Source organism: Panthera tigris, chromosome D3, assembly GCF_018350195.1.
Source record: "Panthera tigris isolate Pti1 chromosome D3, P.tigris_Pti1_mat1.1, whole genome shotgun sequence".
NCBI classification, from domain to species: Eukaryota; Metazoa; Chordata; class Mammalia; order Carnivora; family Felidae; genus Panthera; species Panthera tigris.
The window spans coordinates 69,984,627-70,008,401 of NC_056671.1; the positions used below are offsets into that span (position 1 = coordinate 69,984,627).

At 37.4% G+C, this 23,775-nt stretch overlaps 1 protein-coding gene across 4 annotated transcripts in view; it reads left to right on the forward strand.

The window, feature by feature from the left end:
* Positions 1–23,775, forward strand: part of ME2 (malic enzyme 2) — a 55,309-nt gene that overhangs the window by 31,132 nt on the left and 402 nt on the right. For 3 of the 4 annotated variants that reach the window (XM_042962834.1, XM_042962835.1, XM_042962836.1), the window contains exons 11-16: positions 1,684–1,798; positions 4,016–4,158; positions 7,429–7,531; positions 16,228–16,298; positions 17,054–17,152; positions 22,130–23,409. In XM_042962834.1, the coding sequence (XP_042818768.1) occupies positions 1,684–1,798; positions 4,016–4,158; positions 7,429–7,531; positions 16,228–16,298; positions 17,054–17,152; positions 22,130–22,297 (699 nt within the window). In that variant the 3' untranslated portion in view covers positions 22,298–23,409. Of the gene's footprint in view, positions 1–1,683; positions 1,799–4,015; positions 4,159–7,428; positions 7,532–16,227; positions 16,299–17,053; positions 17,153–22,129; positions 23,410–23,775 lie in introns of those variants that run through there. The other variant, XM_042962838.1, reaches the window with a different exon arrangement.

Consider the following 23,775-nt stretch of genomic DNA (forward strand, 5'->3'; position numbering starts at 1 on the left):
TGTTTCAGTTCTGAAATCTTTCCTTCTTAATTAGTGCTCACAACTATTCATACAAAAAATAAAATGAAGCGTATGAATGAAAAGTTTTGAGTGCTTAAATTATACAGAATTTTAAATAGTAGTTTAAAATGCAGCAGACGTTGTGGTAAGACTCTACAGGTATTATGTCATTTAATCTTCTCAAAAATTCTGTGAAATTTTACAGATGAGGAAACTGCGGTTTGAAAGGGCAGGTGACTTTTCCAAGGTCATCAATTTAAGTTGTGTGTAAGAGTCGCATCCGAGCAGCCTGTGAGGCCTGTGCTCTTAACCATTGGACTGTGCTGCCTCCCAAGTGAGCTACAGCCACCGTATTTGCTTACATATCAAATACAAGGATTATAAACCTTGTGCTTTTAGAAAGCTGTTGGCAGAATACATATTTTTACTGGTACCCAGTTTGATGCTTCTTTTTGTGGTGTTGGTGTTCACTGATGTTTTGTGATTCTTTTTAATAAACAAGTCAGCTCAAGAATGAATATGGTATTGGTTAGCACCAGTGAGAATCCCTCTATATCCACAAGTTCAAAGTCTATTTTTCTTTTAGGGTGTGTGGATAGCTTGACCTATGTGTAAAACACATAGGTGTCCAGTCTCTCTTGGTGACCCAAACACTGCCCTCCTTATTGAGACTTTGAGAGTTTCCTGTTGAACCCCCATAGTGGAGGGTGAGCACAGGAAGCCACTGTTCTGAAAACCTGGATCTGTTGAGGCTAGATGTCAGTCCTTTAATTAACTTCCCAGCCAACCGATGGCGGTGTGTTGCTTTTCCCAAACCTTGCTAGTTCTTCTCTGGGGCTATTCTGGAATTCTGATGCAAAGTTTCACCTCTGCGGCAGGGTCTTCTCTTTTGCCAGAATAAGGGTATGGATTTCTCAGCCTGGTGGGTTTTTGCGTTCTATGTGTTTTTGCCTGCTTTCAATACTGAGAAATTCTTCAATGTTCTGGTTTGTCAGTGGTACCTCTGGTGGCCTTGTAATACTACTAAGGATTTCATTGTTCTAGTTTTTGGCCTGGGATTCGTGGAGGAAAGCATGTTCCTAATTCAGCCGTCCTGAGCCAGAATTCCCTGTTCCTCTTGCTTCAGAACTCTTGTTAGTACAACTAGTCCATGATGCCTAGATTTCTAAAAGCTCTGAAACCCCAAAGTTTTTTCTGAAATTGGTAACAGATCTGACTGACTTGAACTTACCTGGTAGCAAAACCAGAGAGGGTATTGGTAGTACTATTCATAAGTGTTGTTCACTTTGGGGTGTCCACAGTGGGAAGATTTGTAATATTTGCTATATTACCATAATACGTTTCTAAAATGTGAAAAATTCTGAATTCCAAAATGCGTCTAACCCGGATAGGGTATTATAAGCCTTTGTGCCATATTGGATTTAGAAGCACTTAACAAAGTAAATGAGTTTTTGAGAGGGACTAGAAAGTTTCTGATTATGACAAGATTGGATTTATGTTTTATATGCGGGTTTTGTGGGCACTGCAAAGATAGAATTGCAAGATAGAGGTTGAAGAGGAAAGTAAATGAGAATGAAAAGACATTCGTATTATAGAAACAATATGTGACTCATAATGATGTCTTTTCGATTAATTCTCGGTAAGCATTTACTAAAAAATACTGTATTTTTCCCAAAAATTCAGGGACGAAAAGCTAAAATCGAGAGTCATCAGGAGCCCTTTGCGCACTCAGCCCCAGAGCATATACCTGATACTTTTGAAGATGCAGTAAACATACTCAAGCCTTCAGCTATAATTGGTAAGTGGAGTTGTTGACAAATCATTGTATCACTTAACTCTATGTTGCTGGTCATAACTAGCACGCTAGAGCACTAAAAATGAAATGACCCATTTTATTTAGCTTTCAGCATATAATGTTTTTTTTTCTGTGGTAGCCTTTTGGTCATAGCGTGTAAAGTTCAGTTAACAGATGTTGCTTGTACTTTTAAGTGCTCGAAGCTGTGCGATTTATCATGCTTTGCTTTTAGAGTTGGTGTGACTGACCGCTGCACTCAAAACCTGAAAAAAGACCAAGGTCACCTGACAGACTGAACCAAGAAAGTCCTATGCAGAGTCAAAGCTTTGCATTGGCAACAAAGCAGAAAGCTTTGGTACGTTTTGAAAGTCAGGCATTGCATAGCTGACATCCGACTATGCCAGAATGGCGCTGAGTTCATAGCAGAAAATGTAAAAGTCTTTTTTTTTTTTAAGTTTATTTATTTATTTTGAGAGAGAGACAGAGAGAGAAAACACGAGGGGTTGGGGCAGAGAGAGAGAGAGAGATTGACAGTATCCCAAGCAGGCTCCACGCCATCTGTGCAGAGCCTGACTTGGGGCTCAAACTCATGAACTGTGAGATCATGGCCTGAGCCAAGATCAAGAGTCGGATGCTTAACTGACTGAACCACCCAGGTGCCCCGAAAATGTAAAAGTTTTTAAAAGAGGAGCAATTTCATTTCGTATACAGCTGTAAGATTTGAATCTATAATTTTTAAATAATTTTATCACTTTCTTGAAGAGGCCCTGTAGAATTTTAAATAGTAAACCAGTCACAAACAGTAAGTTTCTATGGCCATTAGCTTCTTCATTGATTAGAACTCATAATTGTTTTAGAGCAAGAGGACATCTTGAAGATCATCCAACTTCTCTCAAAACCCTATATGGAAACCTAAGAATCTGTCCATTCAGTCTATCTCTGGAGGGTCAAGAAAACAAAGATTTTAAAGGTTTAATTATTTTAGAACTCAAGGACTCCTAAAAATATGTTCACACACCTCCACATGGAGAAACACTGAGTATAAATTCCTATTGTACGTAGGAAAAACAAGCACGGAGATGTTAAACAACCTGCCCAAGATTTGTGAATATTTCATATATCCAGGAGTGACAGAGCAGGTGCTAAAACTTTGGTCTCCAGATCAATATTTCTCTTTATTACATATCAGTTTATAAAAGAGAATTGAAAATTAATTATTTTGACTATTGAAGTCTCTTTACTGGATGAACTGGAAGAGTACTCAGCTGAGGCACTGCTTGGTCATCCCCAGCGTCCTGTCATGGGCCGGGTCCTCCTCTGTAACACTGCGTACTTGTTGGCACCTGTTACAGGTTTTCTCATTTTCTCTTTAGTTTTTTTTTTTTCTCAATTATAAGCCGCCTTATACTCATTTTTATATCCCAGAGGCCTAATACAGTATAGGAGCTTAATAAAAAGGCCATTAAATTCCATCAAGAAAATAGATTGCTTTAGTCAAGATGATTTGGCATCCCTTCTGAATTTCTGGTATTTTCTAATGAATACCGGAGTTTGAAAGTTTAACATCTGAGATGCAAGTTTTTATCTTTTTAAAATTCATTTGTAACTGCGGTAAAATACACATAATGTAAAATTTGCCATCATAACCATTTTTAAATGTATAGTTGGATATGTTAGGTGCATTCACGTTGCTGTGCAGCCAGGCTCCAGAACTCTGCGTCTTGCAAAACTGAAACTCCATACCCATTAAACAAATACTTGCCCCCAGCCCCTGGCAATCACCGTTCTACTTTTTGTATTGATGAATTTGACTACTTTAGGTACCTCATGTAAGTACCTAAGGAATCCTACAGCGTTTGTCCTTTTGTGACTGGCTTATTTTACTTAGCATAATGTCCTCAGGGGTCCTCCATGTTGTAGCAAGTTTTATCTTCTTAATTAGAGTTGGAGGTACTCTTATACTCTTCTTTTATTTCCTGCAATTCACTATTTTTGGGGCAAACTGAGTATTTCAGTGAAAGCTTTTAGAATTTTATTGTTGTTTTCAGATTCAAGATTTTGTTCCCATGGCATTTTCTCAGCTATACAAAATCTGTCTTTGTGATGGGAGTTTACCTGTGCTTTTGTTGTATTAAACCTATTGTAGAAATGATGTTGATAAGAATTGTTTTATTTTAACTATAATGAAATTGCTTCCCCCCCCCCCCCCATATGTCATAGGAGTTGCAGGAGCTGGCCGGCTTTTCACCCCTGATGTAATCAAAGCCATGGCTGATATCAACGAAAGGCCTGTAATATTTGCATTGAGCAATCCTACAGCAAAGGCTGAATGCACAGCTGAAGAAGCATATACACTTACAGAGGTACTGATGACAACTACATGAATTGGTCTTGTCTATTATTTTCCCTCTAGTAGCCTGTTAGTTATACATTCTTGTATAATTCTTTTCATGGTTACTCTAGAGATTCCAGTATGCACCCATGGATTGTCAAATTCTGATATTATTGCTTGTTTGAGTTCTTGAAAGCAATTACCTTATATTTCCATTTTAATACCCTCATGTCTTGTGGCTCTTGTTGTGTGTTTTATTTATTATTTTTTTTAATGTATGTTTATTTATTTTGAGAAAGAGGGAGTAAGAGAATCCCAAGCAGGTGCAGAGCCCAACTGAATGCAGAGCCTGTTGCAGGGCTCAATCTCAAAATGGCGAGTACACAACCTGAGCCCATATTAAGAGTCAGATGCTTAACGAACTGAGCCATTCAGGGGCCCCATTGTTGTGCGTTTTAACTCTATGTTTTAAACCCCAAAAGACATTATTCTAAACACAAAATATTCATTTCGATACATTTTGATATCTTCTGTTGCCATTTTGTCCTTCCTGTATGTGTGTGCTTTTATCTTGGATCGTTTTCCTTCTACCAGAAGAACTTTCCTTGAGTGTGGGTCTGATGAATTCTCTTGATAATTGCTTTATTTTGCCTTCATTTTGAAGGATATTTTCACTGTGCATAGAAGTAAAAGTTGACAGGGACTTTATTTTAGCACTTTGAAGATATTATTCTCTTGTTTTCTGATTTGTTTTCCTTTTGATATGCCATTTTGTCTTGGGTTTTACCACATTGGGCATGGGTGTGTTTTTCTTTGTATTTATTCCCCCTGGGACTATGAGCTCTTTATCTTGATGCTGCCCTCTCTTGTGGTCTCTTTTGGCAGTATCTCTGATTTGGCTGCCTTCTCTCTCTCTCTCTTCTCGTGGGACTCCAGTTGTGTGATTGTCAGACCTTTTCACCATATCTCTTATATCTACTACATTAGTTTATATATACACCATCCTGTCTGCATACTGTGTTTTAATCTGGTGATTTTCTTTGACTTTATCTTCCAGTTGGCATATTCTTTTTTTAGCTATGCTAATCTGCTGTTAGATTCTTAATTTTATTGTATTTTTCTTTGTAGAATTTCTATTTGATTATTTTTCTAATTATTTAGTGACACAGACGTACAAAGATGTATTACAGAAATAGTCAATTCATAAATAAATTCTGCTTTCTTGCCCTCACGTTTCATAAAACAACTCTTTTTACCCTCTTCAAACGCATCTTCACTGTCAGTGTTTGCCTTTATGAGGGCCATTGTTCTCAGTCATCTGACAGCTGTTGGGAACAAATTTTTGCTTTCATCCAAATTGTTTAAGATTTAGTTCTTTTGAATTCTTTAACACTGCCACAGAGTTATATTCCCAGTGACAAGTATCTGCTCATATGATCCAAAGGGTCAAATTCTTGAGTGTTAAATCTGAGGATCCACTACACTTCAAAGAATAATCATTACACCATTGGTATAATGGTATAATACACATTTTAGATCCAGAGAAAAGAAGACAATAGCATTGTCTAAACGCTTCTTATTCTGCCCAGTGTTCAGGTGCCATGTCAGTTTGTCCATCCTACTGTGTGGAGATAGTTTAGTTTTCTATAAATCTCCTTTTCTTTAATCCAAGTAGCTGATTAAACATGATCTACTTTAGTCATACCTCAAGTATTCCAAGATAGATTATCGTTGTTTTGTTTTGTTTTTTTGCCAAGGAGGAGTGGGGCAGGTAAGATTTGGCACAGGGAAATGATATTTAAAGGATTTACAAATTTACTTTAAGGTGCTCTTCAATTTCATGGTCATCCAATTCTCTCTTAGAAATAGTGAATATTCAGGGTGCCTGGGTGGCCCAGTCAGTTGAGCGTCTGATGTTGGCTCAGGTCATGATCTCATGGTTTGTGGGTTTGAGCCCTGCGTCAGAGTGCTGACAGCTCAGAGCCTAGAGCCTGCTTCAGATTCTGTGTCTCCCTTTCGCTCCCTGCCCCTTCTCCTCCCCACCCCCTCAAAAATAAACAAACATTTAAAAAAAATTTTTAAAGAAATATTGAATATGCTAGTAACATTGTATACCATTGTTGAGCATAGTACTAGAAGTGACACAACAAATTTGGAGATTTATTTTTCTTCAGCAAGGCAACATGCCATATTTTTCTGGGGCAATAGTGTGGGTATACCATACACCTTTGCGTGAACTGCATAATTCGGGCATTATAGCAGAATGGAAAGACCATGGGCTTTAGAGTTATAAAAAAAAAAAGTCTGGATTCAAATGTAACTGCTGCAGTTGTGATGCGTGACTTTTTACAAAGCACTTGGACATCTAAGCCATAGTTTTATGAGATTTTTTTTTTTTTATATATCAGTGAGATGGAGATGATAACCCCAGAGGGTTTCTTACACAGGCTATACTGAGTTAACTCATAGAAAGCACCTGGAACAGAGCCAAAAAACAGCAGATGGACAGTCAGTGGTCACAATTTAATTTTTGATGTGTTCCACTTCATTCACAGGTGTTTACAGCAATCTTTATTATTCAGGATAGCATTTGTTGGCCCATCTACATTTTAAAAGGAAAAAGAAGTGTCAGGATTTTTAGTTTATTAATGGGCAGTTTTCAACTTTATTTGAATGTGTGTGATGCATAAAACCTCATTCTAGGGGCACCCGGGTGGCTCAGTCGGTTGAGTGTCTGACTCTTGATTTTGTCTCAGGTCATGATCCCAGAGTCATGGGATCAAACCCCAATGTCGAGCCTGCTTCAGATTCCCTCTGTCCCTCTGCCCTCTCCCCTACTTGTGCTCTTTCTCTCTCTGCCTCTCTCTAACATTAAAAAAAAAACAACACATCATTCTAATAAGAATTTTTAAAATATTTATTTATTTATTTATTTTGAGAGAGAGAAAGAGAGAGAGCAAGCAGGAGGAGGGGCAGAGAGAAAGGGAAAGAGACAATCCCAAGCAGCCTCTGCACTGTCATCACAGACCCCTATGCGGGGCGCGATCCCGTGAACTATGAGATCATGACCTGAACCAAAATCAAGAGTCAGACGCTTAACCAGCTGAGCCACCCAGGCACCCATCTAATAAGAATTTTAGTGGAAGTATTATGTTATATAATAAATTATGTCTGTTCACAAAGAATATATTGGTCTGTTTTAGTACAGGATTTAACTTTGTTTTGATTCGTTGTTTTGATTCACCTCAATATTTTAGTCCAAAATGAAGTTACAAATTGAAGTTGTTTCATTTCTTAACAGGGAAGGTGTTTGTTTGCCAGTGGCAGTCCATTTGAGCCAGTGAAACTCAATGACGGGCAAGTATTTACACCAGGCCAAGGAAACAATGTGTATATTTTTCCAGGTAAATGCCACCGTTATTTATGTGAAAGATCAATAGTTAATTACATTAACTAGTTCTCCAAATTGCTTAGAATTTAAGAATAAAATGAACAATAGTGTTTACAGAATTTTGGTATGTTTGTACAGGTAAACTCAAGGAATTCAGCAAATCCAACTTGCTTTATTTACCCTATAAATGTATTCATATTGTTCATTAGATTTGTTTTTATTACAGAAATAATGTACTACATGGTATATTAAAATGCAGAAGGAACAGAATGTTTTAAAATTATTTAAGCCCCTTTGTCTCCCTTTGGTACCTCCTTTTTTTTAAAAGTTTTTATCTAACTTGCACTTAACATGCAGTGTAATATTAGTTTCAGGTGTGCAATATAGTGATTGAACACTTCCATACAACACTGGGTACCCATCATGACATGTGCCCTCCCTAATCCCCATCACCTATTTAACCCATCCCTCTACTCACCTCCCTTCTGGTAACCATCAGTTTGTTCTCTATGGTTAAGAGTCTGTTTCTTGGTTTGCCTCTCTCTCTCTTTTTTCCCCTTTGCTCATTTGTTTTGTTTCTTGAATTCCACAGATGAGTGAAATCATATGGTGTTTGTCTTTCTCTAACTGACTTATTTTGCTTAGCATAATTCTAGTTCCATCCATGTTGTTGGCAAATGGCAAGATTTCATTTCTTTTTTATGGCTGAGTAATATTCCAGTGTGTGTGTGTGTGTGTGTGTGTGTGTGTGTGTGTGTGTGTGTGTGTATCACATCATCTTTATCCATTCATCAGTCAATAGGCAACTTATGGAATAGGAGAAGATATTTGCAAATGACATATCTGATAAAGGGTTAGAATCCAAAATATGTAAAGAATGTATAAAACCCAACACCCCAAAAAAAACCCAATTTAAAAATGTACATGAATAGATACTTTTCAAAAGAAGATGGCCAATAGATACATGAAAAGATGCTCAACATCACTGATCATCAGGAAAAGACAAGTCAAAACTACAATGAGATATCACCTCACACCTGTCAGAATGGCTAAAATCAACAACACAAGAAACAATAGATGTTGGTGAGAATATGGAGAAAAGGGAACCCCATTGCACTATTGGTAGGAATGCAAACTGGTAGAGCCACTCTGGAAAGCACTGTGGAGGTTCCTCAAAAAGTAGAAAATAAAACTACCCTACGGTCCAGCAATTGTACTACTAGTATTTACCCAAAGAATGCAAAAATACTAATTCAAAGGGATTTGTGCACCCCGGTGTTTATTACAGCATTATCAACAACAGCCAAATTATGGAAAGAGCCCATGTGTTCTCTTCGTGCCTCGTTATCATACTTCTCAGCTATAACCGCTGTCAGTGGTTTGCTTTGAGTTTTTCTGATGGTTACCATCATCACTGATACACTTCTCTTCCCTTATCTTGATTCCAGCTATAGACAGTATGTATGAACTTCCCAACTGTAAAATGTAATAGTGTCCACATACCTCCTAATACCTTGCTGCTTCTCTATACCTCTGAATTTGTATTACTATTTTTAGTTTTTAGAGTAGTTACCTTTATTTTTATAGAACATATTTAAAGACCTTTTGATAACAACTTAAGACTGTTTTTTTTTAAATTTTTTAATGTTTATCTTAGAGAGAGACAGGAGTGTGGGTGGGAGAGGGGCAGAGAGAGAAGGAGACAGAGAATCTGAAGCAGGCTCCAGGCTCTGAGCTGTCAGCACAGAGCCTGACGTGGGGCTTGAACTCAAGAATCACTAGATCATGACCTGAGTCAAAGTCGGACATTTAACTTTAACTGACTGAGCCACCCAGCCACCCCAAGACCATTTTTATTAGTTTGCCACAGTTGAAAAATCTGGTACTTAGCTTTCTTATCTGTTCTTATTCCATCTCTCAATTTTGGTCAGTTAGTATTTCTACACTGTAGAGAGGGTTTTTGGACGTTTACATTATGTTCTGTTGTTTTCTGTGCTTTGTCTATGGATTGATTCTAAAATTACATGATTATGGATCATTTATGTCTAAACAAGTATGATTTGAATACATAATTCTATATTACAAAATGTTTGAAACTCAAAAGTCTTTCAGGTGTCAAATATAGTGAATCTTTCTTTAATTTCCTGTTAGCTTTCTTCGTTTCTCCTAGATCCTGCTCCACAGTTGACTACTTCTTGGGCCCCATGTTATTGTCCTCTCTCACACGCATGTGTCCTATTTCTGTCCTGGTCTCACTTTTTGGAATGCATTTTTGAGTAAGTGTTTTTATTGAGCATGGATGAAATGTTCCCGAGTTTTTACATATCTTAAAATGTCTTTATTTTGTCTTCTCACTTGATAGTTTGGTTGGGTAGAGATTTGTAGACTGAAAGTCCATTCTGTCAGATCTTTGAAAATATTTCTCCTTTTAGTGGCCAGTGTTGCTGTTGAGAAATTTGATGTCATTAAGATTCTCATTTCTTCATGCATACTAGCTTTTTCTTCCTAAAAATATTTAAGCTTACTAGGATGCATCCAGGTTTAGGCTTAATTTCCATTTATTATGCATGTATGTGTGTGGGCCAGTTCCCTATATCTTTTCCAAAGGATTTTTTGTAACTTTTTGTTTCTTTCTCATTTTTCCCTTCCATTGTTGCCGTTTTCCTCTTACAGAACTTATGTTAGACCGCGGTCAAATCCCTCTATTGTTCTTGAGTTGTAAATTTTATTTCACATATTCACCTCTGCCTTTTTTATTCCGTAATGTGGGAGATTTCTGTGGCATTCATTCATTCATCTGTTTTTAGCACTTTTAGTGTATGTTTCAAGTCTTTTTTTGTGGGGCACCTGGCTGGCTCAATCAGTAGAGCATGCACCTCTTGACCTCAGGGTTGTGAGTCCAAGCCCCACATGGGGTGTGGAGTCTGCTTAAGATAAAATAACACAATAACAATATAAAATAAATATTATATACAACCAAATATATAACAAAATAAAAATAACCAAAAAACCCCAAAATCTTTTTTATTATAAGAATTTTCAAACATACACAAAAGCAGAGGGAAGAACAAAGTTCCATGCTCCAGTCTCCCACACTTCAGCAGTTATCAACAGGTAACCATATATTCCCACCCGTGCCTTCCTCACTGGGTTATTTTAAAGCAAATCAGAGATGTTATATAATTTTGTTCATAACTACTTCAGTATATATCTCTGAAAAAGTAATTTTTTAATTTAAATATCACCATAGTACTAGTATCATAACCACATGAAATTAACAGTGTTTAATATCACATGTCATCAGTTTAGTAGGTTCAAATACCTTTTTTATTCCCAATACCTTTTTCTTGTCCTAAAATCACTCTTTTTTTTAATATCCGCTTTTATTTTTTTTAAAGGTTGCAGTATCCTTTCAAATGTCTCCTAAGGGCTAAGATTCTTTTAAATATTTCTTCTTTTGTGCTGTTCATTTTCTATAAATTTCTGGTGATCCTTAGTTCATTCATTTTAATGAGAGACTATGTTTAGTAAAATAGGGATTTGATCTGAATTTCCCTTGTACGTGTGTCTTTCTCCTTGTGGGCCTCTCCCTGAAGAGCTGAGAGCAGGCTCTAAGATTTCATGACAGGTAGATTTTTAGTGTACATGGGCTGGCATCAAGCAAGCATGTTACAACTGTTGTCAAAGACTTTTAGCCTGTGAATATCCCAGCGCTTTTCCTCCTTTTCCTTCCATGTGGCAGTTTTATGTCTAGAGGTCTACCCTGCTTATCTCTGGAGACCTAGTATCTGTAGTAGAAACTCTCCCATCACCAGTGATCTCTTTCTCGAACTTGATAATATTCAAAATCAATCTGTTCTATCCGACAATATTTCTGTGGCATAAAAGCATAAGAAGAGAATACCTTTCTGTTCATTTTAACAAAGTCATTTTCTGTATCTTATTTAACTAGTAAGGAATTTGGCAATTGATTATTTTATACAGCACTACAAAGTCCTAACTTTATTAATAACCATTATTAGCACTATAAATATAGATGTAAAAATAAATTGGTAGTGGTGGTAAAAACGGGCTTTAAAACAAGAATACAGGGGAGGCTGGGTGGCTCAGTCGGTTAAGCGTCTGACTTTGGCTCAAGTCATGATCTCAAGGTTTGTGAGTTCGAGCCCCATGTTGGGCTCTGTGCAGACCACTCAGAGCCTGGAACCTGCTTTGGATTCTCTGTCTCCCTCTCTCTCTGCCCTTCCCATGCTCATGCTCTATCTCTGTCTCTAAATAATAAACAAACATTAAAAAAAAAACTTGAAATGGTGAGGACGGATGAGAAATAAAATGAATAAAATGTTTTTAAAAAAAAAAAAACAAGAAGACAAAAGTCTGTTTATAAAGCAAGTAAACATGTAAGGCTCCAATAATATTTGAATTACCTAGTCCAGTAATTATAACTGGATGAAATAACAACAAAAATAAAACCTGAAAATAGTCAAAAGGCTAACAAAATGTTGACTGTAATGTGGGGGATTTCTGTGGCATTCATTCATTCAAAAGTGGTTTTTTTTGTTGTTGTTTTTTTTTTGTTTTTTTGTTTTTTTTTTTTTTTGTGGGGCACCTGGCTAGCTCAGTCAGTAGAACATGCAACTCTTGATCTCAGGGGAATTCTGGGTCAAGATTAGGGAGAGAGGGGCGCCTGGGTGGCTCAGTCGGTTAAGTGTCCGACTTCAGCTCAGGTCACGATCTCGCGGTCCGTGAGTTCGAGCCCTGCGTCGGGCTCTGGGCTGATGGCTCAGAGCCTGGAGCCTGCTTCCGATTCTGTGTCTCCCTCCCTCTCTGCGCCTCCCCCGTTCATGCTCTGTCTCTGTCTGTCCCAAAAATAAATAAACGTTAAAAAAAAAATTAAAAAAAAAAAAAAAAGATTAGGGAGAGAACTAGAGCTCAGAAAACCAGCATGTGAAGGAGTCTTACGCCAGAAGCACTCTCTGATCAGCAAGAAGTGGCTGAGCAGTAAAGCAGTACTTTCCACAAAGGGAAGACCAGTGTTCGCATCCGGCACCTGCCAAGGAAGGGATTCTAGTGAACCACTAGTGGGCCGAAACCCTAAAGCTGTACCTTGGAATAGGGGTATATTTGCACTATCACATGGATGATCTAGAAAACCTCAGGCCTTTATTCTGGCCTACCGGCATCCACACGTGCCTGGCAGAAGCAAACAGAAATCTTCTGTGGAACAAGATAACACCACCCTAGTCTTCAAGTTCCTTTCACAAATTTTAAAATACATTCCTAGTTAAAAATTCATGTAAAGAGATAAGACAGCACAAGGCAAAAGGAGCAGAAACAACAGGAAAACTCTGGAATTCTAGATATCAAACAGGCGCTCTGAAACAAATATGCTTAGTATTAGTTTATGGAGATAAAACCAAATTTGAAAAATTCAGCCAAGTAACACTAAATTCTAGCATTGAAAAATAAATTTTAAGAACTCAGTGAATGAGGCTTATAGCAGATTAGAGCAAAGAGGATTAAATGGTAAGATAGGCCAGAAGAAATGATCCAGAGACCAAACAAAGAGGAAAATATAGAAAAACAGATGCATATCTTTAATTGATGTAGTTTATTGAAGCCCTAGAAGATGGGCATGAGAATGAATCAGAGGCAATATTGGTAGGCTTCATGGCTGAGAATTTCTTAGAACCTGATGAATGATGTCAATACACATATTCAGGATGCTCAGTGAAACGCATGTGGGATAAATAAAAAGAAGGCCACATCCAGGAACATCATTGTGAGGCTTTAGCAGACAACAACAAAGTGAAGACTGAATGCAGCCAGAGGAAAAAGATTTACTTGAAAGGAGCAACAATAATACATAGCTTGTCGGTTAAGTAGAGTTAAACTGTTATGAGGGATTTGCCTTGTGTCAGGAGGGTAAATTAGAAATTGACGTAGAATTTTCATACAGGTGCGTGTTACAAATTTTAGGATACTCACTAGAAGACTAGAAAAACTTCCCAGCTATGGTGAGAGAACGTTTGAGGAGGAAATGAAATGATTTTTAAAAATCTGAGGGGAGCCTGGGTGGCTTAGTCGGTTAAGCGTCCAACTTTGGCTCAGGTCATGATCTCGCAGTTCATGAGTTTGAGCTCCGCGTGGGGCTCTGTGCTGACAGCTCAGAGCCTGGAGCCTGCTTCGGATTCTGAGTCTCCCTCTCTCTCTGTTCCTCCCCCGCTTGCACTCTCCCTCTCAAAAATAAATAAAATATTTTTAAAAATTTTTTTTAAAAATCTGAAAGTCAAGAATAAAGAGGAAAAAAAGGAATGTGGAATCGAAAAGAAAAATATAAGAAGGCTATAGATCTTGCCCCAGATATTTAAGTAACATTAACTGTAGATAGAACAAATGCTCTACTTTCTAAAATATATATATTATCTAGAGGCTGGATTAAATAAGGAAGCTATTAACCACCTGATTTTCTTCTCATCCTTGGGTAATTAGATAACTGTGCTTCCCCACCCTGGTGAAGACTGTTGGGATACCTTTTGAATAGTGTAAAACTGAGACTTTCTAGACTAGAAGACGCCAGACACAGTTGAAGACAGAGGTGCCAGAAAGTAGGGTGATTAAAAGCCAAGCCACCGCAGTGATTCTCGGAGTGGGCAAACCCCATCCTCGCCTCAGAGCTACCATCATTCTAGTGCCTAACGCTCACATGAGAAACACTCAAAGATTACTAATCAGCTGAGGAAAATCTCTTATATGAACAATGTATTTCATAAAAGAGACCAAAATAAATAAGGAAAAAAAAGCCTTTTAGAAAGAAGCAGGGATTAGGTGGGGAGAAGGAAAGTTAAAAAACTATCAATGGAGACAAAAATATTATGTTCCAGAAACAAGACAGAATTTTATTTTTTTTAATTAGAAAACAAAAATGAGTGCTTGAAAATGAAAAGTTTGATAGCAGAAGGATTATAAGAAAAAGCTAAGGGGGCTCCTGGGTGGCTCAGTTGGTTAAGCGTTTGACTCTTGATTTCGACTCAGGTCATGATCTTACAGTTCATGAGTTCAAGCCCCATTTTGGGCTCTGTGCTGATAGGACAGAACCAGCTCAGGATTCTGGGTCTCTGTCTCTCTCTGCCTCTCTCCCACTTGCTCTCAAAAATAAATAAACATTAAAAAAAAATAAAGAAAGAAAAAGCTGAGGAAGTCACTTAGAAATAGAGCAAAGAACAAGGGGTGGAAAATAAAAGAAGATAATTAGCAGACTAGTCCCAGAAGTACAATATCAGAAAATAGAAATTTTAGAAAGACAACAGATAAATGGAGGGAAGAAAATTATGAAAAACTTCATGAACAGTTCCCCAAACTGAAAGATCCAAGTTTCTAGATAGGAAGGCCCTCCCACTGAGTGCCAAACGTGGTGTGTGAAAGTCATGAACCTCAAGGCACATCGCTGGGAAATTACAGAACATTCGGTATGAAAAAAGATCCTAATACTTCCAGAGATGCAGCTAAAAGATAATCACTGAAAAGGATCGAGAATCAAATTGGCACTGATTTCTCAATCAGCTCAATCTAGCTGGCAGCTAGAAGGTGTTGGAATAATGCTTACAATTCTGATAGGAAATTATTTCCAAACTAGAATTGTAAACCCAAAGAAACTATCACATAAGTAGAAAGTAGTGGAAAAAAGGAGGGGGGAGGAGAGGGAGCATCTTCAGAAAACTACAGGAGAACGTATCCTACCAAAAAGGGAAGTAACAAACAACTAGGAAGAAGTGGGATTTAGGAAGTGAACTCAGAAGCAAAGGGAGTCCCCATGAAAATCGGGGTTTTTCCAGGATGCCAACTCTGTGTCTGGGATGCATAGCAGCCATACCAGATGGGAGCTTCAGCACAGGTTTCTTCTAGAGGATGAAAGAAGAGACTATGTCCGGGAGCTGAAACACTTCATGATTTAGGCAGTTGAATGAGTGTTTCAGGATGAAGTGATTTTAAGTACAGAAAATCTAAAACAAGGAGAACAGCCGGACAGTAACTTCAGGGAAAACAAAAGGTTATGCAGGAGAGGAGAAATAATCATGACAGGGTGTTAATAATGGCTCAGCTGCAAGTAACACTTATGAAGTCCTAATAACATAAACAATATTGGTTCAGCCAAAGTTGTGCCCTAACCATGTGGGAAGAAGGGAGGAGGCTGGAGATGTGAAGGAAAGCCAACACACTTATTTCCTGCAGGAAGGAATCAGTGATCTCTAAAACTCAGAAGTCAGTCAGGAGAAATTCAAGCAAGCTGTTGAAGAGTGAGAGAGAGAAACATTAAAATAATCAACTAAAAGAATGGAAAGTAATTGCCTCTATAGAAGTCCATAGTAACGTCTAAGAAGTGGAAAGGTGTTTAGAGGTGGGCTAGGGATTGATGTTTCTTGTAACAAGTGTTGATGAATTGTATGCGTTGTAATTTTGCTAACTGTTAAATTGAGAAAAGCCATTTGCTATTTCTAAAATTGTTCTGGTAAATAAGAATTGTAACAGTTAACAAAGATCACTTGATTTTTAACTCAGATTTCTGTTTTCTCTTGGCTGCTTTGTTTTGGGGGTCCGTCTGGGGGAGGTGGGTTACCATTAATTTGCTTTAAGTGTGGGAATTTATTTGGCTCCTTTCATAATTTGAAAAGTGACCTTACTAAATAAACTATTTATAATGTTTTCTAGGTGTGGCTTTAGCTGTTATTCTCTGTAATACCCGGCATATTAGTGACCATGTTTTCCTAGAAGCTGCAAAGGTAAATGCTTTAAATAGTGTTTGGCAGTGCTCACTTCGGCAGCACACATACTAAATATTGTTTGGCTATTTTATAAAGGATGAGTTATAAAGATGAATGGATCCTAATTAAAATCAGAGAGACAGAGAATGGGTCAAATCTGCCTTATGAATGGAAAGGAAGTTCTTCATCTGTTGATTTTGTGACTTGCCCCTCTACTTTTGCATAAAATTCATTTTTATCATGATGTTTTAGATGTTTGATTGCAAGTTACGAATCCTTTCATACTTATGACATGTACTGTACCTGTATAGTATATGTATAGTATGTATATGTGTGTGTGTGTGTATGTGTAGTAAATATACATATATATGTAGTATATACATCTGAAGGTGATATACTATGGCAGCTTCATTTTTTTAATGAATACTGGTTTATTTGGAGTGTGCTGGCCTTTTGGAGCGCCAGACTGCAATATGAGTTTTGAAGAACTCGTGTTAATACAAATTTTAATGTCTGTTTTCATAGTAGCTGTTGTAATTATGCCAAACTTTGTATGTGTTAAGAAGAATTTGTCAATAAGCCTTTAAATCTGGTTATTTATTGTTTAGTGGTGAACAGTTTTAATTTCTGCAGTGCTTTAAGCATATTCCTGATAAAAGTAAAGAGAATTATGATACCTGTATGATTTACTGCTCCCCAAACCCCTTTCCCATTTTATTAGATCCTTATTCTATGTTATTTAAACAAAAGTAAAATGCTGTCTTTCTCTTCAGGCACTGGCAAATCAATTGACAGATAAAGAGCTAGCTCAAGGGAGACTTTACCCACCACTTGCTGATATTCAGGAAGTTTCTATTAACATTGCTATTAAGGTAAGTATTAATTTATACCTCCTCACATAAATTTTAATGGCATATTCTTATGCAAGTAGCACAAGTTTACAGAGACAAGTTTGAAACATTTCAAGAGTACAAAGAAGAAATTTTAGGTGACCCATATTCTTTCTGCCAGGATGTAACCCACATTATTATTTTGGATTTGTTATCTTCTAGTCTTTCTTCTTCCCAAACACATGCATACATCTGCACACACATGCAGTCACCTATGACTGTTTTTGTAATTGGTTCTTCACTGCACTTTCTCCATTAAGTATATTGTAAACCTTTTCCCATTTAATCAGTAGTAATTCTCCTGTATGACTGTTAATAATGCTGCATGGTGTTCTCTTTGTTGGTATATCATAATTTGTGTAACCATTTCTGTATTTTTGGACTTTAAGCATTTCTCATTTTGTTAGAAATATTGTAGTGAACATCCTTAGATAAATTTTTGCACACATTTGTGATTGTGTAAGATAAAGTCTAATCATAAGAACAAAAAGTATTACTATGCTAAGGCTTCTGATATGAATTACCATCATATATCTTCAGGAAAAAAGTATCAGTTTACATTGTACATATTAGATATGAAATACATCTGTTTTCCCACACTTTTGCCAATACTTAGTGTTTTTTTAATCATAGATACTTAATAGGTGGAGAATTATATCTCGTTGTTTTTAAAAATCTTTTTTAACGTTTATTTATTTTTGAGAGAGGGAGGGAGGGAGGAAGGGGCAGAGAGAGAGGGAGACACAAAATCCGAAGCAGATTCCAGGCTCCAAGCTGTCAGCACAGAGCCTGACACAGGGCTCGAACTCATGAACTGTGAGATCATAACCTGAGCCAAAATCAGACGCTTAACCAACTCAGCCACCTAGTCACCTCGACTTTTGCTTGTTTTTATATTGTACTGGTTGTTTTCTTTCTAATACTAACTTATAAAGGCTCTGTATATATTAAGTGTCGTGATCCTCCTCTTGGCTGTGGTGCAGGTATTTTCCCGTTTGCCATTTATTTTAACTTGTGGAATGCCATATTTCAAAAGTTTTTTTTATGGAATGATGTGTTTACTCTGTGGATTGTTTCTTCACCCTTTATGGATATTAATGCCTTCCCCCACTCCCAAAATCATATAAATATCTACCTGCGTGTTTTAATAACATAAAACTTTGTAACCCCTCAGAATTATTTTAGAATATGATGTGAGATAGAGAAACATTTTTTTTGGAGTAGCTAACCAGTTGCCCCAGCACCAATTAATGGAGAATGGTCCTTTTATTAACATACAGTCCTCATATCTTGAGAGTCTGTTGCTAACTATATTGGCCTATTACTAGGCACTGTTAAAATTATTGTGGTATGTGGGGTGCCTGGCTGGCTCAGTCAGTACAGCATGTGACTCCTGATCTGGCGGTTGTGAGTTTGAGCCCCACAGACTCTTGATCTGGCAGTTGTGAGTTGGGCGTAGAGATTACTTAAAAACAGTCTTAAAACCTTAAGAAAAATAATTGTTATTGTGGCATATATATAATATGCATTATTTTATACTATATAGTTCCTTCCCATCATTATGGTTTTTTAGGATTTGTTTAAACTGTGCATTTTTTTGGATGAATTTTTCGATCAGTTTTTGAGTTCAAAGAAAACCCTGCAACTACGTATGAAACTATCATACTTATAAATTAAATTGGTACAGTTGTCTTTTAGTATTGACTCTTCTTCCCCATCAGTGTCTCTTTTCACTCACCACAATCTTTTTCTTTTTTTTAAGTCTTTCAATATCATTTTGTTGTTTTCTTCTATAAATGTGGTACATTGCTGAATACTTATTTTCCTGGATATTTAAAATTTTGGGTCCTTTATAACGAACAAAGTTTTTCTTTCCATATCTGTTTCCTTGCTATTCATTTCTGCCATATAGGGGAGGTATTACTTTTTATGAATTTACTTGATAACTAGTCGGTTGAACAATCTTAATTCTTTTTTTTTTTTTAAAGTTTATTTATTCTGAGAGAGAGAGTCTGAGTCGGGGAAGGGCAGAGAGAGGAAGAGAGAGAATCCCAAATGGGCCCTGTGCTGCTCCATCTCACGAACTGGAGATCATGACTTGAGCTGAAATCAAGAGTCAGAAGTTTAACCTACCGAGCCACCCAGGCGTCCCCAGTTTTTATTCTTTTAATGGTCTCTTAATTAACTCTTTTAGAATTTTGAGTTTTAAATCAATTGCAAGCAATTGTATTATTAATTTATATGTATTGCTCTTTTTTTTTTTTTACCCTTAAGATCAGTTTTAAGCAACTCAGTTGATAAGAACATCCTTATATTTTAATATTTTATGTGATACTAGCTTTTGGTTGAAATAAATATTCTTTCATCTTTTTTTTTTTTTTTTAAATGTTTATTTATTTTTGAGAGAGAGAGTGAGACAGAGTGTGAGTGGGGGAGGGCCAGAGAGAGGGAGACACAGAATCGGAAGCAGGCTCCAGGCTCTGAGCTGTCAGCACAGAGCCCGACATGGGGCTCGAACTCATGGACAGTGAGATCATGACCTGAGCTGAAGTCGGACGCCCAACCGACTGAGCCACCCAGGCGCCCCTCTTTCATCTTTTTAAAGAAGTAGGCTTCATTCCCAGATTACTAAAATTTTCTTAAACATCAAGATTAGATGCGGAATTTATCAACCACATTTTTGACTGTATACTGATGATCCTAAGATTTTTACCCCTTTGACTATAAATGTTATTTTTGCATTATTTTAGTACTCATAAACTAAACAAAGGTTGGGAATTAGAGTAAAGGATGATATGTTTAAGAAATAACAGCCAATCCAGGGGCACCTGGCTGGCTCATTCGGTAGAGTGTGCGACTCTTGGTCTCAGAGTTATGAGTTCAAACCCCATGGTTGTGTGTAGAAATTATTTAAAAATAAAATCCTAAAAAATAAAAACAGCCACTCCAGTTGAGCTGGAATCTAAAGTATAGGTAGGAAAATGGCATAAGACAGGATTTGAAAGTTATCTTAAGGCCAGCTTGTACAGATACATGAATGCCAGACTAAAGAGTCTGAATACCTTACTGTTCCAAAACAACTGAGGATTTTAGAGCCCAGAACTAGGATGGAAAGAGTTCAGCTTTAGAATTTATAGAATGATATTACACGTGGGAAAGATTTGGGAACGTATCAGTCAGTCAAGAGGTTACCGTCGTGCCCAGATGGAAGGTCGTATGAAATAGGAGATACCTGTGTTTAGGAGTTGGCACAGGAGTACAGCCCCCAGATCATGTCTCTTCCCCTTCCCTAGAGTAGAGAATTTTCTCCTTCACTGAGGCTTTCCTTTTTAAGAACAAGGGATCAGGAGACTAGGCAGTGCTTTGTTTCTGTCCCCCACCCCAACCCACAGCCACTGAGCATCTCTTTATAGCTACCGGTCACCTACTGCATGCCTACCTGACCAAGGAGAACTCACTCTGATCTCCTGCCTTGCCCCGGTCTTTTCCGTGGGTACAAATATGTTTCTTACAATAGACCAGAAAATAATTGAAACATATTTTCATCGCAAAATACAGGAAGGTTGAGCCCCTGGGATGAAAGCTTTTTTTTTTTTTTTTAATTTTTTTTTTTAATGTTTATTTATTTTTGAGACCGAGAGAGACAGAGCATGAATGGGGGAGGGTCAGAGAGAGAGAGGGAGACACAGAATCTGAAACAGGCTCCAGGCTCTGAGCCATCAGCCCAGAGCCCGACGCGGGGCTCGAACTCACGGACCTTGAGATCATGACCTGAGCCGAAGTCGGACGCTTAACCGACTGAGCCACCCAGGCGCCCCTGAAAGCTTATTTTTAATAACCTTCAGTTTTTGTTAAGTTTTTTTCTTAGAGAGCTGAAATAAACTTCAATAATGATCACCATTTAGAATGGGAACTAGACTAGGAGGAGAAAGGCATAATTGTTTAAGTATTTTTTTACTCTTTGCCACTACATTTTTTTTTAAGTTAAAATGAAACCGTGACTTGAGAATTGACGATTTCACGGGCACTGTGCTATATCCTGTGAGGAAGCTTTTTGTACTACCTCATTTTACATCAAAATTGAGGCTCAGAGCGTTTATCCTCATCACCAGTCATGGTGTGTGACTTGGTTACAAATACCAGAAATCCATTCAAGCCAAGTGATGTGGGAGGTAATCTAGCTTAACCGTATAGGGCCTGGGATCTATAATCAGAATGCTTTGGGTTTAAAACTCAGCTCTCTTTTAACTGTCTTGGGCAAGTTACTTAAACTCCTCATACTTCAGTGTCCTCATATGTAAAATGAAAATAATAATATCAGTACTTACTTCATAGGATTCTTGTGAGGATTAAATGAAATGTCCATGTAAAGCACATAGAACATGGTTGGCACTCCATGATGGTGGTAGTGAGTTTCGATGTGTAAGTCCCAGCCCTAACTTTACTTGACCTTACAGTTCAGTGCCCAACACCTGATTTATAATAATTTCTGTGTCTCTTAATCCAGATTCTAGAGCAAAAACTACCTGGCTCATTGTGGGTTAGGTTTTCACCGGAGTCCAGTCACCGTGGGTAGGAAGTAGAGTCTCCTACACCCCATTTGAAAATAGGGAGAAGGACATGGGCTGGGCAGGCCACCCAAGTAGGTCTACTTGACTGACACAGAGTAGATCTTAAAATTATTTGTTAGATTGAAGTATGAAGGAAATGCCAATAATTGGGGGGGGGTGACTTTAAAACACATCAGACTTACAGTGAGATTGGAGATAATTTTTATTTCATCTTTTAAGCTTTTAATAGTTTCCAAATGTTTGAAATGAGTCAAAGTAATGTTGTTTTGTATTTTGAAAAAAGAAAAACGTCACTCTTCTAAATTCATTTCTCTGTGTTTGAATAGTAGCTTTTCTCTCAATCAGGTTGATATTCAGAGCCTACACAGTAATCTTACTTATTTTTCAGGTTACAGAATACCTGTATGCTAACAAAATGGCTTTTCGATACCCAGAACCTGAGGACAAGGCCAAGTACATTAGAGAAAGAATATGGCGAAGTGAATATGATTCGTTGCTGCCAGATGTTTATGATTGGCCAGAATCTGCATTAAGCCCTCCCCTGATAACAGAATAGAAGCATACCCACTGAGAAATACTTTCCATGCTTCAGGGAACCTGTTTTTTTCAGACAAAAAGAGAGAATGTTCTCAAATTTATGGTTTTTTCCTGTGTTTTATTCTCCCCCACCGCTTTGCTTGACTTATTCTTTTCATGAATTTATACTTCTGTAGAGGGTAGATGTGTTGGCTATATTGTTAATGCCCACCAGGACCCTGCAATCAAATAACCATAATGCTTTCATTCTGATTTGTGGCTCATACCACATCAAAGAGATGTTCCAAATGTATTTATCAATGTCTTCACTTGTGCTCTTATTCCTGCTTGCCAAAGTATTCGCTATTTACTATTATAGTAATGATCTTCTCTCCCCAGCCCTAGAATCGAAATTTACTTCTGTGGATAGGAGTATAGAATTTTAAGAAGCCAGATTTAACCAAATTCTGAGGACAAACTGTCAGTATCTGCAAGTCTTCTTTTTGTCTGCCTCATTTTATCTTTATGCTCTGAAATCCCTTTCGAGTTGATAAATCTGGAGAAATGTGAAAAATCTACCCTGTTATTTATTTTCTGGACCTAATTTGAAGCTTTAACATCATGAGAGAGAAGTGGGAAGTATTGCTGCCTTTAGACAAATAAACAAAATAGTCATTGTTTTCAATAGTGTATAAAAATCATAGTGTAACTTTTTTATTTAATAAAGGTAATACCCTAAATTTAATTTGCTTCAATGATGCGATTTTATTGCCCACTAGAAATTTAGGTTTGCTTTTGACAAAAAATACCTATTTTCATTTTATTTATTTCTAGATGATTGAAAGGAAGGGACACAATGCATAAATTATAAGTGACATCATGTGACCCTTAACAAATTAGTCATATGTTTCACATCCAAAGGAAGCATACTTAACTGGAGAAGCTGTATCCCCTATTCCAGTATGGTGCTCTTTATCACTTAGATAATTTTGGAATGTTTCTGTGATACATTCCTTTGAATACCATTGGTGACAGCTCTGTCTACTGAAGATGGAATTAATTTTTTAATCAATCTAATTAATTTAGATCTAAGTGGGGATAAATAAGGTTGGTGTTCTTACCAAGAAATGCCATTTTTAATCCCAATTAAAATGGGTAACAATTGGCTAGTGAAGCCAGTTTTCTTACGTGGCGTATTGGAGAGGTGTTTGTTGTTTTTTGGTTTTTTTAATTTGTTTATTTTGAGAGACAGTGAGCAGGGTAGGGTCAGAGAGGGAGGGAGAAAGAGGGAATTCCAAGCAGACTCCGCTTTGTCAGTGTGGACATGGGACTTGAACTCACGAAGCCTGAGATCATGACCTGAGTGGAAATCAAGAGTTGGACACTTAACCAACTGAGCCACCCAGGTGCCCCTGTATTGGAGAGATCTAAAGCAAAACCCAAAAGCATTTTGAGAATTAGTAGTATTACTTTATGTGTGCCTAACATAGTTGCTTTGAAGGAACTTTTAGATGCTCA